This window comes from Pocillopora damicornis, chromosome 1, assembly GCF_964200805.1.
Source record: "Pocillopora damicornis chromosome 1, jaPocDami1.2, whole genome shotgun sequence".
In the NCBI taxonomy this organism is placed as follows: Eukaryota; Metazoa; Cnidaria; class Anthozoa; order Scleractinia; family Pocilloporidae; genus Pocillopora; species Pocillopora damicornis.
Genome location: NC_142670.1, coordinates 11870956 through 11886298, shown reverse-complemented (window position 1 = coordinate 11886298; position 15343 = coordinate 11870956). Strand labels below are relative to the sequence as shown.

Genomic DNA, 15343 nt, shown 5'->3' with positions numbered 1-15343 from the left:
GAAGCATCTTTCTTCTCCTTCATAATTGACAGCTTTTTTTTTCTCAGAATTCTAATAAATATAACTAACCATTGTAATGGTGTGTCACTTGGTTAGAAAGTAAAATAATAATAGAGATTGGATGACTTTAGAGAGTTACCATCGAACACTGACCTGAGTAGAGTTAAGTATGGTGAAGATGTAGGCGAAAGCTTTATGTACAGGCGAAAGTAGACCAAATAGCCACGTGACACCCAGCAGGGGCATTATCACCACGCATGCTTTGATGCCAACTCTAGAAGTTGAAAAAAAAATTCCTTTAGTTTCCTTTGACAATTAATTATCATCGTTAGATATTGTGATGCCTTACTCATTAAGGAATGGGAAAGTTAGGCGAATATGCCTCAAAAGCAATCTCTTCTACTAGTTTGTTTTAGTTTTATGTTGGGAATCTTACCGTATTTGCTGAAAATGGTTGTCTTCCGCTGTTGGCTGCACCAAATTAGTCATCTCCTTTATGACTCGTACGAGTATCAAGATGTTAAGCTAAAAAGTACGATAGAGATAAATTAGGTTCTTAGATATGGTAGTTGAATCACCAAAGTAAGAGAGGATCCTTCTCGCAAAAGACGTTACCAGTTCGGTAACAAGGGTCGGGTATAACGTCTTCTACAGGGAATAGAACTTCCAACCGGGGGACCTAGATTATGAGCTTTGATCCTCTACAAAGGAGCTAAAGAAATCGCGAACAAAAGTGTCCACACTGAATGAATTACTCTGGGTGAAGCCTCGCGTTAAATTATATAAATTCAATATCTCCGTCTCTTTCTACTCATTTCCCCTTTTGCAATATTGCTTTATGAGTTATTTTTGCGCTAGAATCATATCTTGATATATCAATGTGAAACAGTGACAAACATTAACAAGGAAGTGGGATAAGTTTTTCCTTTCCATACTATGTAGTAAAAGTTGGAGAATATATGAGGCTATCTTATGCACGTGAAGGCATTGTCTCAACAGGTTTTCCTCGTTATTGAAGGCCATCACTAGGTTAAAATTGACCAGCATGCCCGAAAAAAGCACTACGTACAAAGTTTATTGTGGGTAAATAGGAAAAAGAAAGTGGTAAATATTGTGCGGGGACGCATGGCAAATACTTAATTCCTATTTTTAAGAGAAGAGAAAAAATCTCTGGCGGTAATTAAAGCAGGTATATCAGTCACAATCAACAACACTAATCATAAACTCACAATTTCAATGAAAGCCACAAAGGCGACAAATATCCAGATCAGGTTGTTAGTCGAGGAAAGCCAGCAACTAAACTCAAAGAAGTAAAAGACAATAAAGAAACACAAATTCTCAGCTAATGAAATAATGCCGATTCTAAACTGTATACAAACATATAAAAGAAAAATGCAATGAAACGAATTAAAAGGAGAAAAGCAAAAAGAAACCGCTGAGTATTTTCCTTACTATTTATCACTCGTATAGCTTTGTAACCCTTCTTTTCCAGCAGCGATGCCAAGTGAAATGGCCACCATGATCATTGGAAGACCTATCCATAAAGAAAGGAAGGGAATCGAAACACTTCGCTGGATAACAACACCAGATTTGGCGATCTGAAAGCATGGTTACAGTTACCAGAGGATGTTGTAAAATTATGAACTTACCCCATGAGATGACGTGATACATGTACATCTTGGTGTTAATGTTGTAAACTTTCACAACGAAGAAGTAGAGATAAATTCCCTCGACCAGCATCCAACAGAAAGCGGCCATGAATAAATATTGCATCAGAGCTGATATTGCAACACAAGCAGCCTGTGAAAAGAAAGAGTTTTCGTATAACTCTTAACGTGCTCCTTTCGACAAGATATCTACGGTGCAAAGAGTAAATTCATTCTATGAATAGAAAGAGAAGCCACTGACTTTGTTTTCTGTGGCGTTTATCCCGGCTAGGAAGATGATCTGTCCAACTCCAAGGGACATAGAAACACTCAGTCGAATTTGAGAGAGAGGTTGACAAACATCTCTGATGAAATAATAGTAAAAAAAAAAAAGAATCAATGAGACAGAAGCAACAACAACAATAACAACACATTGAAGACAGCAAGAACAGCAAAACACAGCAAAATTGAATTAAAGACAGAACAATATGGCAAAAATATTATCTAAGTCTTGACAGCAAAAGAAAAGAAAAAGCCAGTAAATATTCAGTAATATTATTATTAAATATACTTGTATTCAGAAAGGACAAAAAGGAAAATATTACGGAAAAATGTCTAAACCTAAACAATTCATAGACTGTGAAACCACGAGTTGTCCGAGCGTTCTTGATGGGGCATGAATTGTGTAATATTCCTCCCTAGGAATTGTTATTCATGAGATGGTAATAAGGTATGGAGAATCGCTCTGGCCGGGAAAGCCCAAGCCAGGCGAAGGGGCGATGGTGAGACGGATCAATCCGACCGGGGGTGGGGTGGGTGGGAAAACGCTTCGATGCGCAGAACACAGCCCAAGGCCTCAAGTGAAGTGACAAGGAGTGATACAAAACAATCTACTATATCCAAAATCCCTAGGGACTAATTACCAATGCTAATTGAGTTAGCATAGTGTAATATTCCTCCCTAGGAATTGTTATTCATGAGATGGTAATAAGGTATGGAGAATCGCTCTGGCCTTCCCTAGCCTACACCCACACTCATATGAAATGAACAATCACACACCCTAAGAAAAGAAACACAAAGAACTCTTTAATCCTCTTTCCAATCCTTACTTAACACATACTATATCTAATCATTAACAATAACCTATACTATAATAGTTCAAAACTTCAATAAAATAAATCCATGAAAAAGCTTGGGAGAATCCCACAAGATGATCCTGATGTTTGTAGTCCTGCCCCGCTTGTAAAGGGAGATCCGCTAGTTTAGCCGCCGCGCCTGCTGGATTCACTACTTGCTTAAGCTTGATATAGTGAAGCGCCGTCTTACTAGATTTCCAGCCAATGTGGTCCATGATTTCACTGAGACTTACGCTTCGCAATGCTAAAGATACAGCCGCCCCACTGCGAAACCCATGAACTGTTAAATGACTACTAGATAACTTCCCAACTAGCGCGGAAACATAAATACTCAATCGCGCTTGAGCCGCCGAAGACTCCAAATGGCTGAAACAAACTCCGCCAGATTTTGAAATAGAGCGAAAAAGGAAACCTGGCGCAAGGTTAATACGTAACAGCTTACACACATCAAAATACATTTCCAAACCCCGGACAGGACAAATCAAAGGATTAGATCCCCGCTTAAAGGCAAACACATTTGCGTCACCTGACCTGAGAGACTTTGTCCAAACATGATTGAACAACAAACCAGAATTATCCGAGAAACGTAAAACATCAGATACTTTTACTTGTAACAAATCAGCTGCTCTATCACCAGCAAAAAATAATGCCTTAAATAAAGCCTGATCGCGGGCATACATAAAAATCCGAATTGCGCGCAAAGTCGAAGAATGCAACAAAATGGCTCTAATGTATTCAGAGATAACCAACAAATCGTTCACTAAGATAGGCTCTGCCTGGCGTGGAGTTACCCTAGCCTTTAGTTGTTCTTCCCGCACATTACTCAAATAAGTCTTAACTGACCTACAAGAAGCTGGATTACCTACACCTAACAAAAACTGCCATTCTGCGCCTCGACCACTCTCTGCAAATATAGCACGCAACTTGCCAATCAGTGAACTATAGTCCCAAATGCCAAACGTTTAGGGCACTCACAATCTAGCCCCGCATTACCTCCCCAGGTGTGACAATCCTGTCTATGAACTCGTGTCCTTCCCCCAAAAATCTCGAAAAATCTGATCATCCGAAGGTGAATGAACCGCACAACCCCACCCATAACCGGACGCATCGGTAGAAATCGCAATACGCACATGCTTCTCGTCTCTCCACGGAAGAGTGTCCTTCCAGTCGTCAAGGTAACGCCAATGCGAAATTTCCTCCCTCAAAGCGTCGGTCATAGACACTTGCCCATCATCCAAGCCAGAAGCGATCGCTCTACTCATTTCTCTAATGAACAATTTCGCAGCTGGAACAGCCATAGAGAAATATATGCATTTCCCCTGAAATCGTTGTAAAGTTTTGATCCAAACAGTTTTCTTGCAGGCAATAATTTTCTCCCTAATTAAGGCCCAGGACTCAATCTTACGGCGCGGCACCAAAAACGATTGTCGAACGGAATCCACGATCAGACCCAAATACCCCAGGGATGTGACCGGCACAAGAACCGACTTCTTGATACCAATGGTATAACCGAGATCAACCAACACAGAAAGGACAACGAATATGGCACCTGTAGCCGCCAGCAACCTGAACTGCAAAGATCTGTCCGCTGGTAATATGGACCAAGACCCAGTCGGTCGCAAAAGCTCTCCATTTAAGCGATCGTCTATATAGAGAGAACAAGGAATCCCTTGAGCTCTCAAGAAACCTGTGGCGGCCAGACCAATGGTATGATAAACATAAGGGGAGATTTTCCATCCGAACGGAAGAGTCGTACAAACAAACCACAGGCCACCAAAACTAAACCCAAAGTATGATTGCGGGGACTCTGTCAACATCACGTGATCATACCCGGACTTGTCGTCGCACTTGGTCATGAACGATCCGGGATAAACATACCTAGTCACTTCACTCAGTTTATCCAGGGAAAACGGCATATCTTTCATCCAAAGGTTTAGAAACCTCGCGTCAAAACAAAGTCGAGGCTTCGTAGGTTCGACCGTGAGTGGCAACACAAGATGGGGGGGATCATCGACACCCACTACCCCCCAGACTCTAACCGCGCCGGTTAAAACACGATTCCGAATCTCCTTGGATATAAATTCCGTAAAATTTACAGTTTACATGATTCGGGAAAATCTTCTTAGGTGGAACAGTAGACGAATATTTAGCTCTCTTGAAAACTCCCGCAAAAGGTCTTGAAAAACTTAAGATGTCGACTTTATTTTAATCCAATCTAGAAATACAGTTCCTCAACGGATGACTCTCAAGTACCAGCTCCCATGCGGCTGAATACGGTGAAGACCACCTGCCACAAAGGAATCCGGATCCCTTAAATGTAAAGTCCCCAGATCCGGAACCTTACCAGATGAGATAACACTTTCCCAACACACAGCTGCACCCCCCTGAACGGGAACCCCAGTCATATCCACCCATAGGGTCTCGTTTCTTGGTTTAAATGCCGTTGTCTGTAGTTGAAATTCTGTAAGAACGTAAAAGTTATCCACAGCAGCTTTACGCTTAGTACCACCCAAAATCTAAGGACAAGATGGCAAAAAGAGAGATCACCTATGGGAAGACCTGGGGTTCCCGATCAGGAGGGAGCAGCCTCAATTCGCCTGAAAACAGGTCGTCTGGTGGTCACCATATGTGATGAACCAGCAGGAGCTACTCTACCCCGATCCAGAACTTACAAAAATGGATTAAAATTGAAACAACAACAGACACCGATTGACACAATGAAAAGGGAGCCTTTAATGCTGGGAAACACACGGCATAAATACTGGAAACTGATCAAAAACATTGGGAAAACGCCTTAATCCTGTCAATACATTCATTGTTTTTGAGGTGCCTCAACTCCTTGATTATAAAGGCGAGGCCTCTTAGACTGAGGACCTGGCTGTGGACGCGAGGAACAGAACCTCTGATAATGCCCATATAGGCCACACTGAAAACACTGGACTTGTGATCTATCCTTGCCTCTCCCCCTTGGCATGAAACGATTTGCACCAACTCCAGGCACTCGCAACGCTTTATCTACGGCAGCAATCCGCTTGAGTACCACTTCATCCTCCTTATCTCCTAAGAGGGCTCCAAGATAGCGCTTAAATTGCATGTTTGAGGCCCACATTTTATTTTGCATTGCTGTTAGCACTGCAGAATAAAATCCAGCTTTCGCGTGTTTTGTTTCCTTGGCCACAATCTTCAGATTCACTAGGTAATCAATTGCCTGGTCCTTCTGGAACAACGGAGAACGTATTAGGTGCTGTAAATCCTCCAACACCGATTCAACAGATTGCTTTTGGGAATCTTCCAACTTCTTAAGTCTCTCTAAGACACAAGCAAGATCTCAAAAGGTAAGATAAAAAATCACTGATCCATTCATTCCCTTTCTTTCCATTACTCAATCTCATAACTGATCGAGCACAGTATAATACAGGCTGAAAAAGAACAACACCGATTTGATTACAAGTTATGAAATATTACATTACATTAGGTTAGATTAAATTAAATAAAAATTAAATTAAATTATCAAAACCTCAAACTTCCAGCAAAAACGATGAACGCTCCTAGCCTCACAGGCCAAAAACTGTTTTAAAAACACACAACGGCAGAGCAGTCTTTCGTTTTTTGTTTTTTTTTCTTTTTACATACCGTACAACTAAAAGCTACTACACGTAAGCTTGCACAAGCAAATGAACGGCGACTGATGCTCAGGCATCACACTCCAACGAAGCAAAGCACGGCAACAGAACTTTCTACATCAGCAAGCAATTTCCTAAACGAGGGGCTACAAAGTAAAATTCAAGCCACAAAAACAAAAAAGGCTAAAGGAGAAAAAAAAAATTTATTCTTGCGCGCCAGCATCACACTACCTCAACCGAAGGTGAACATAAAGCATTTCATTCCAAAAAGCAAAACCCCGAAACTATTTCCCACCCCAGAAGCACACACAAAAAATTTAAATGACAGTGCAGACAAAGAAACTTTCACGGCCTCGCAAGCAAAGAAAAAAAAAAAAAAACTTTGATCCCCGCAGACAAAGAAAACTTTAACAGCCCCGCAGACAAAACAACTTTCGCGGCTACTAAGACAAAGAAAATTTCTCGGCCTCCTAAGCAAAGGAAACTTCCACGGCCCCGCAGGCAAATAAATCCCAACGGCCTCGCAGGCAAAGGAAAACTTTCAGCACAGCCCCACAGGCAAAGAAACTTTCACGGCCACGCAGACAAAGAAAACTTTCACGGCCCCGCAGGCAAAGAAAACTTCACAACCCCGCAGGCAAAGAAAAACTTTCACAGCCCCGCAGGCAAAGAAAACTCTCACGGCCTCGCAGGCAAAGAAAAAACTTTCACGGCCCCGCAGGCAAAGAAAACTTTCACGGCCTCGCAGGCAAGTAACTTTAACGGCCCCGCAGGCAAAGAAAAAACTTTCACGGCCCCGCAGGCCTGACACAATTTCACATCTACAGAAAGTAAACCAAATCTAAACTCTACCGATAAAAATTAGCCACTGAAATATAATCAACCACATGGTATCCGAAACAGAAAAAGATGCAAACCTCTCGATTCTGAGCTTGTTGTGCCAAAGGTTGGTCCTGAGCTTGCTGCGCCACGGCAGGTTCGCCTTGAGCAGGTTGAGGATTTTGAACACCTTGAGCTATCGCTCCACCGGCAACGGCTTGGGGAACTTGTTCCGCCATGTCGGATTGATCCGTCGAAAAAAGTTATAGAACGCTTCAAGCAGTACACAGCCCAAGGCCTCAAGTGAAGTGACAAGGAGTGATACAAAACAATCTACTATATCCAAAATCCCTAGGGACTAATTACCAATGCTAATTGAGTTAGCATAGTAGCTTGAATTTGTGAATTATCCGACATGCATGATCTTGTTTGCATGGTGATTTGCATTGGGATCTCTTTTATCATCAACCTTGTTGAGGGGAGTTAAGAATCTACCTCATTATTATTCCGGTACATTACTTACGTGAAGCAAGAATAAAGTATGAATGTGAAAAGTATCCCGACGATGGAAAGGCTCAGTCCCACGTGGGTGATAATTTCCAGAATTGTTTCGTCCTCCTCAGTGAGCTGTGTAAAAAAAAAAAGTAAAGGACAAAATTGAGTTAGTTCATTGAGTCCATAAAATAATTGAATAAGGAAAAAAATAACTTTATTACCTTTGTGCTACTGTCGTAGTCTATTAAAACGGCAAAATGCGTCAAATGATTGCAGCTGCAAACTGTTTCTTCTGAGTTGCTTTTTGATGTAACTACATGGCATCCTTCCTCTGAAAAGCTGTCAGACATGGGAAAAAAGTAAAGTTAACAAAAGGGCACATAATTATTCAATGTTTGTGGAAGACGTGATGTTTTATAATTTTTCTTCCATTGTAGTCCTAGTTGCGAGAACATTTCAATCAGACTTCCTCTCTCTAAAAATGACAACATGTTGGCTTCCAGGAAAGTGTTTATCTGCACAAAAACATCTGAGAAAGTTCATTCATTCTCCTCCCAACTTAGTTTGATTTAAGAATGAATAGATACTATACAATAATATATGGTGGTATTTTTACCTTTCGCTGAGGCCACTCCAAAACATACAGCGCTTCTCTACTGTCAAGACCTGAAAATGGATTCTATCCTGTCAGAATAGATCAAAACAACGCATAGCAGCTAATTTTCATGTTACCTTTAGGTTTTTGAACTTTAGGATGACATTTTCTCGCAATTTCTTTGGCTTGGGGTCCACAGTTACGGCCATAATCCTGGAGTTGATATACCTATGAAGAAATTGTATTTGAAAATGATCAGAACCAAGGAAGCAACATTACATACTTTTGGTAGATTAAAGCGAATTTCCTATGAAGGTGGAATCGTCAGAGACAAGCAGGGAGTACTCGAACCTTAGTTAGGGCTTTTGGAAAGTTTCTAGGTTCAGGTTAGTTGAACTTAGATCTTATGTGTTTCCGTGTTATGTGTTTTTGGGGGTAAACGACATGGAATAATATGAAAATAACGTCACCTTTGGTTGTCCGTTTCACTCCTGATGGCTTGATCTGTCAGAAGTAGGTTATGCAGATCCTTGTACAAAAAGGCAACTACCAAGGATCCTTAAAGCCCCCCGAAGAATCAACAAAAAAAGTCATCAAGTAATAACAAGAAAAGCCATAAAATTTTTTTTTTCAATACAGAAATTTCGATTGGAGAAATCAAGGTAATAATGAAAGTTGTAAAGTTACCACAATAGTTAATACAAACCATTTTCCTCAAAATTTGAAGAAGCAATATCGATTCTCGCTTGCCATTGTTCTTTTTCAAAGTGGAAGCCACTTGCATTCTGGTGATAGGCTTTTTGAATGACCAAAACTGTCGGAAAAAATGAGAAAGGAAAGTACTTATGGTGAAATTTACCATAGCATATCTACGCGAACATGCGTTTTGCGGTATACACAAATATTCCATAATCTTATTGAATGAACGGGTATTGTTTGTATCTTATTTGCCCTTCAACAACTATTCGACGATTTCAACCATTTTACAAGGTTTTTTCAATGTAAAACTGATAAATAACCGAGTAGTACTGGAGGGACTAAATTGTGAAAGCTCAATTCGTTCCTCGAACCGTTTCGTTGGAGAACTATAGAGTTCATTGGGGAACTTTTACGAGTAGGGTTAAAAATCTTGCATTTATATGCATCGCAAACGACAGGCCAATTTTGAGTTCAGTGTATAGTATGAAGTAAGTGGAAAGTATTGGTAGGATTTGACAATTTCAGTTAGCAAAGTGTTACTCACCAATCTATTATTTAAGAAAAGTTTCAATAAACAGAGTGAGAAGAACGGTTTCACAATTTGAAGGATTCCGATTCTCACCCATTTTTGAGAGAACGATCCTTTCTGAAGATCTCATTCCACTCAGGTGTCGCTTTCCATAATTAAGAGCAAATTTCACCACGGCCTGTGCCACTTTAAAGATGGATTTTTGTAGTGTTTTAACGTCTTCCCTACCGTCTTTTGTGATGTTCTTGATTTTTATGGCAAAATCTTCAAACACAGTTACAGCTTCCTACATTTGCATAAAATATTTCCATGTCATTAAGTAGCCAGTCTTATATATACAATTCATATTAAGAATGCGGAAAAAGTCCAGCAGGAGGCTCCAAATGGTGTCCAGGGTATTCATTGGCTAAAGAACTCTTTTAGGAGCCTGGATTATTTTTAAGCCTTGCCATTTTCACCTTATATGGTTTAATTAATGGTGGTTTATCCTTAAAGGTCAGATATTTACTTTTTATCGTTTAAAAACATATATCAAAATTAAAAAGCCTTCATGTTATGATAATTACATACTTGTATGGAAGACTTTCTGGTAATATTTAATCCGCAAAATTTTGAAACATACTTCTTTGCCTGCAACAAAAAATAATGTCTCTCACATTTGTAAATGGGGAAGATCCCGAAAAGCGACATGCATAAAAACGGTAAATGACTATTTGGAAAACATACCAGCTGCTGAACGGGCGATGGCAACGGCGATAGGGAGGTTGCAAGGGATGAATCTTTAAAGAAAAATACTAATCAAGACCGCATCATACAAAAAAATTGCCTCAGTATTACAATGTAAGGGCAAAAATGCGGACGGAAGGTGGAGTAACAAAATGGCCGCCATGAACGATGAAAACTCTTAAATGCACTCGATTTTTTATTGGTTCTGCAGAACACTCTTATTGTTTCCTTTGCATTAATTTCGCGGTCTTTCGCACACCGGCTTGTTTAATCGATGATCAGATAGGCCTGTAAGATGTTTTCGAAAATACTGGTAAATTGAATAGTAGTACAATAATATATCCCTGAATTATTGGTTTAACATTTAATACTAGTTCACATTTTGCCCAGTTTTTGTCATTTCAACTTGCCCATACGGAGTTTGGAGAATGACACGCAAATCGCAAAATATCCGCGCGTATTTATTGTTAAACCACTGAATATGACGTATTCATTTCTTATTTTATCTTGAATTGTCTCTGATGAATTTATGGCTCCTTTTGGGATTTTTGGTTTAACCTTAACCGTCATGCTGGAAAAAGGTTTAATTCAGCGCTTTTATTTGAATAATTTGACGGATTTGTTAATTAAGGCATTACGTACGAGAGAAAATGATCGGGAGGCTCCTTGTCCAGGCCTTGAAATGTATGTCTTCCGAGATATCCTCATGAAAGCCAGCATCTATCTGATCTTCCGATGTAATAACTAATAAAAATTTCTTCGCGTGAATTAAAGTTTACAGTTTTAAAAGGGCGCTTCATGTTTTCGCACAAGCAAAAAGAAACGCATAACGCTAAGCGAAACTTGAATCGCGTGGGAGCTATGACAACCGCAGTGAAAAGTGAGTAAAAAATTGACTCTAGCCTTCTATTTTTCGTGTAACAACGGTTTTTTACTATCACAAATGCATTAAAGTGACCAACTCCTCTTACCAAACTGTTGCGTGCAAGGTGGTCCAGCGTGGACTTGGTCAGAGTCCTGCGAAGGGTTTTTTCCAGGAGCCGGATTTGCTGAAAAAATATGACAAATACAATACAGAAGAATTAATTTTTCCAAAAGGTAATCAAATTGTTCTGTTTTGAGGAGCACTATTATTCAAGTTAAGCACTACTTTGTGCCTGCACCGGAAATAATCATTTTAAATGAATTTTTTATCATAATAAAATAATGTTTGCGTGCGGAATGGTATGTTGCTCGCACGATCACCGCAGAAGGGTATGTATTTTGTAGCAATGAGATTGCCGCTTTTTTGGTATGTATATCACACCAACCAGATTGCCGCATTAGGATATGTATCTCGCACCAATTACATCGTAGCAATTTGATATCTTACACCAATCACAGCGTTTGGGAATTGTTTTTTCGTAAAGGATGTTATGGAATCTGGAGGCCGTGCGCAAAAAATGACATTAACCAGAAATTTTGGATTTATTTAATAAGTGCAGACTTCTATATCGGGATGTGAAAGGTTTACATTTAACTTGTTGTATCACTCTTAATTTCAAAGGCGTTTTAGCCGCTCCTTTTCTCACAACGCACACGTTACACAACTTACTTCCGTCACGCACTATGAAGACAACGCACAACCATTCCCAATAATTGAACTACCCTTACATCAATTAAATTCCAACTCAAGAAAATATATCTACGCCCTCTGGTGACATATGAGAACTGAGGTGGCCCTCGCTATAGAGCAGTCGTTGCTAAGTCGATCGAAATGTCCGCCATATTTGAATTAGATGGAGCATGGTCATTTTATTATGTTCACTGCACATTTTGCATTGTATTGAAATTAGCTCCTACAACTTTAAAGTTCAAACGATCGGATGTTTAAATAGAATACAATAAACAAAAAATTGATTTCCCTATTGGAAGAACAACTAAGTCTGCAAGTCTTTGGTATTGATTTTATAAAGTGATAATTGGCATATATCTTAACCGACATGAGTCACTAGCTCTTCCCAAAAGATAACGCACTTCACATCATTACGCGTTATTATCTAACAAAGCAACTGGACTGATAATTCTTTGCTATTTGTATTCACCGTCATTTTATTCAATCGACAGGATAAATGAACAGCATGAAAATAACTGATGACTGAAAGTTTCACAACTGTTTTTACTCGTAATAGTGATAGTAACAGAACCATCTGTCACTTCCCTCTGCTTACATGGTTCAAAGTTAGACAAGTATTTAATAAAAACTTCACTGGGTTTGTTTCATTTATGCAAATTTTATTGTAAACTTGATCCTGATTGTCAGAGGGTTTATGTAAATTCTATTGTAAGTATCATAAACTTTAGCAAAGAATGTTTTTATTACGCTTAAGCGCTTCTGGTACCTTTTTAGGGTACTCGAAATAACATTAAAAACAACAACAACAACGACAAAAAATCAACTCACCCTTGGAAATCTCACAAATATAAGCGTGTTGGTTTCCCCAATGTGTATCATTAACACTACCAAACACGCCCCGCTCGCCATTATTGTTCAGCTTGTACATGAAAGCCGCGACGTGTTCACTACTTGGCTCCCCTATTCCCCATTTACGAATAGTCAGAGGTCCTCCATTCACCCAGGTCCAATTCCCGGCTATTTTTCTTAAACCAATACTCCATTTATTTTTATAGTTCGTAGAATTTCGCCTTTGAATCTCGTCATTAATGAAATTCCATTCCTCTTCGGTTTCAAAGGAAACTAGGTCCCCTCCTTGCCTTTGGCAGTTGTATCTGCTCCACTGCCAGGACCATCCATCCACAGAAATTATGTACCAAGAGTTATTAAAAGTTATATTTGGGCATTCTACAAAATGGTAAAGATGACAACAAAAATACTAATTATCATAATGATGACAAATAAACTCATAATTATAGTAATAATGATAACATAAAATGATTATAATCACAATCTCAATAAAGGAGAAACATAAATGAGATGGAAACGTAACTTATTCTCTATTTGATTCCTATTTTTTTATATTATGTTTGATCAGTGTCAATTGATACAATACATTCGTTCTTCACTACGGCGTCCACCATCTCTGACCTGCTTTCCTGACTTAGTTAATTTCACATTGGCTAAGATTATCTGTGAATTCATGTAATTTTGGTAGTTGAGTTTTTAAATATTAATCAGTTCCTCGTTGAGCTAACACTTAAATTCCCCCTCCCCCCTTCAACCAGAACAGACTTAAAAACGTAAAATTAAATGTGAATATAAGTTCTTATAAATGTGCAACTGGAGATACGCAGTTCACGGTATACAGTTATTACGGGAAAGGTGCAAAAAGCAGCAATTTAAAGTGCACGAGGCAATCTGGAAATTAATATGTGGGTAACGGTTATCAATATGCATATAAAAAAATAAGGATAAATTAATCAGGGTTAGCTCGATCTGTTTTTCGTTTTTCGTGCAGTTTAGAATTTAAAATCAGTCTTGTAAATAAAATAAGTTCATCAAACATGTGAAACCTAAAGTGACATTTTCTTAGCTTTCCCTGAACTCTGAGGTCAAGTCTAACCATGACCTAAAAGCTACCCGCAGTACCTTTCGGGGTTATCGCTTGCACTTCCGACACGCTTTTTCCGACAACCTTTCTCGAAAGAACTGTATTTATTATTTGTTTTTCTCAGAGGGCGCAGTTACAAATCCTGAAATCCTATTGATCTATAACGCGGTCCGGAATTTCCTCTTTCTGCCCACAGGCACGGTATCGCTTGCGGGAGGCGCAAGCTACATCCCTACACACGTGATTGCACCAAACAAACGAGCAAAATCCCACAACTTCAAAACCCAGACTTGAATTTATTTGCAATTACTTTTCACTTAAATTTGTCTACCAAACCGGCACCGTTGTGGTTGTTGTGGCTGTTGTTGTTGATATTTATAAAGTGTGCTTGTGTTTTTTTCTTGCGCACTTTCTAATAGACAGGTGTCAGATTTTGACAGATATTTGTACAAAAAATGTTTGAAACTCTGCTTTAAATCACCTTTTTTCATCACACAAATAAAAATATTTCGGTGAAGCCATTCTTTAAATTGCAATACCTCAGTCTGTTCCACCTACTCGCTCAAAAACTTTTCAGTTCATGGAGGACCTTGCCGTAATTACAGCCCTGACTCATTAGGGTTCTTTTGGAAAACATCTCGTAAAGTATACGAAAAAACTGTTATTCACCAGCTGAGGTCGGTCCATATTGGGAAAAACTGCACTCTGCCTAAAGTACAGGTGGTCAAGACCTCGGGCACAATCTTACCCAATACGGACCTCCCTGTCAGTAAATAACATTTATCACTAACTACAAGAAACACAAACACGCACACACACAGAAAAATAAAATACTTGGATTCGTTATGTTCAAATAGCATACATACACTCACTGATCTCAGTGAACACGTCTTGTAACTTGTGGCAAAGGAAAATTCTGTCGGCTAGATTATCCTAACCGCAGCGCGCTGGACAAAAGTTGGGAAACGTACGATTTCGGTCGCTGTTTTCCAGCTGTAGTTGATGCAAAAAAGGACAATACTAGAGTAATTCAATTTCCTTTTGAAACATGTCTCCCGGAAATTAGTATGTTCAACTACTAATACGCGCTTTAAAATTCATTCACTGCTCACACGTACAAGTTAGGTGAGCTGAGCATATTCTGTGAACAATAATTTTACTTTTAAGAAGCAAGAGCAATTTTCATGACACAACTGCAAGACTGTAATTTTTCAGCACATAATATATCATAACATAGCCCGCGTGCATGCCCTATACAAGTCCTACTGAGTTGCTATGAACAAAATCTTTATTTGCGCACGCCCGTGCGTAAATAAGATGACGTGAGCTTTTTTTTTTTTCCCCTGGCTTCAGAATTTCTGTCCTGTCAAGCTGCAGTGCAGTTTCCCTCTCTTAGGAATACGAAAGAAACCAGCGAAGAACTGCCCAATTTTTCAATCGGCATTAATCTTTTAGGTCCTGATCCACTGGGAATTCATTCATGAGTTCATTTGGCTTTGATTTTGTCCATTTCTCCGTAAACTTTGA

The 15343-nt window shown here is 39.3% G+C and overlaps 1 protein-coding gene across 1 annotated transcript; it reads right to left on the bottom strand.

The window, feature by feature from the left end:
* Nucleotides 1-8367: 8367 nt before the first annotated feature.
* Nucleotides 8368-13204, bottom strand: LOC149051991 (uncharacterized). Its single transcript, XM_089180047.1, has 7 exons — nt 12712-13204; nt 11240-11317; nt 10269-10321; nt 10113-10172; nt 9636-9828; nt 9021-9128; nt 8368-8872 (listed from the first exon to the last, which is right to left on the bottom strand). The coding sequence occupies exons 1-7, from the start codon at nt 12809-12811 to the stop codon at nt 8781-8783; spliced, it is 684 nt and encodes a 227-aa protein (XP_089036173.1). The 5' UTR covers nt 12812-13204; the 3' UTR covers nt 8368-8780.
* Between the last annotated feature and the right edge of the window lie 2139 nt (nt 13205-15343).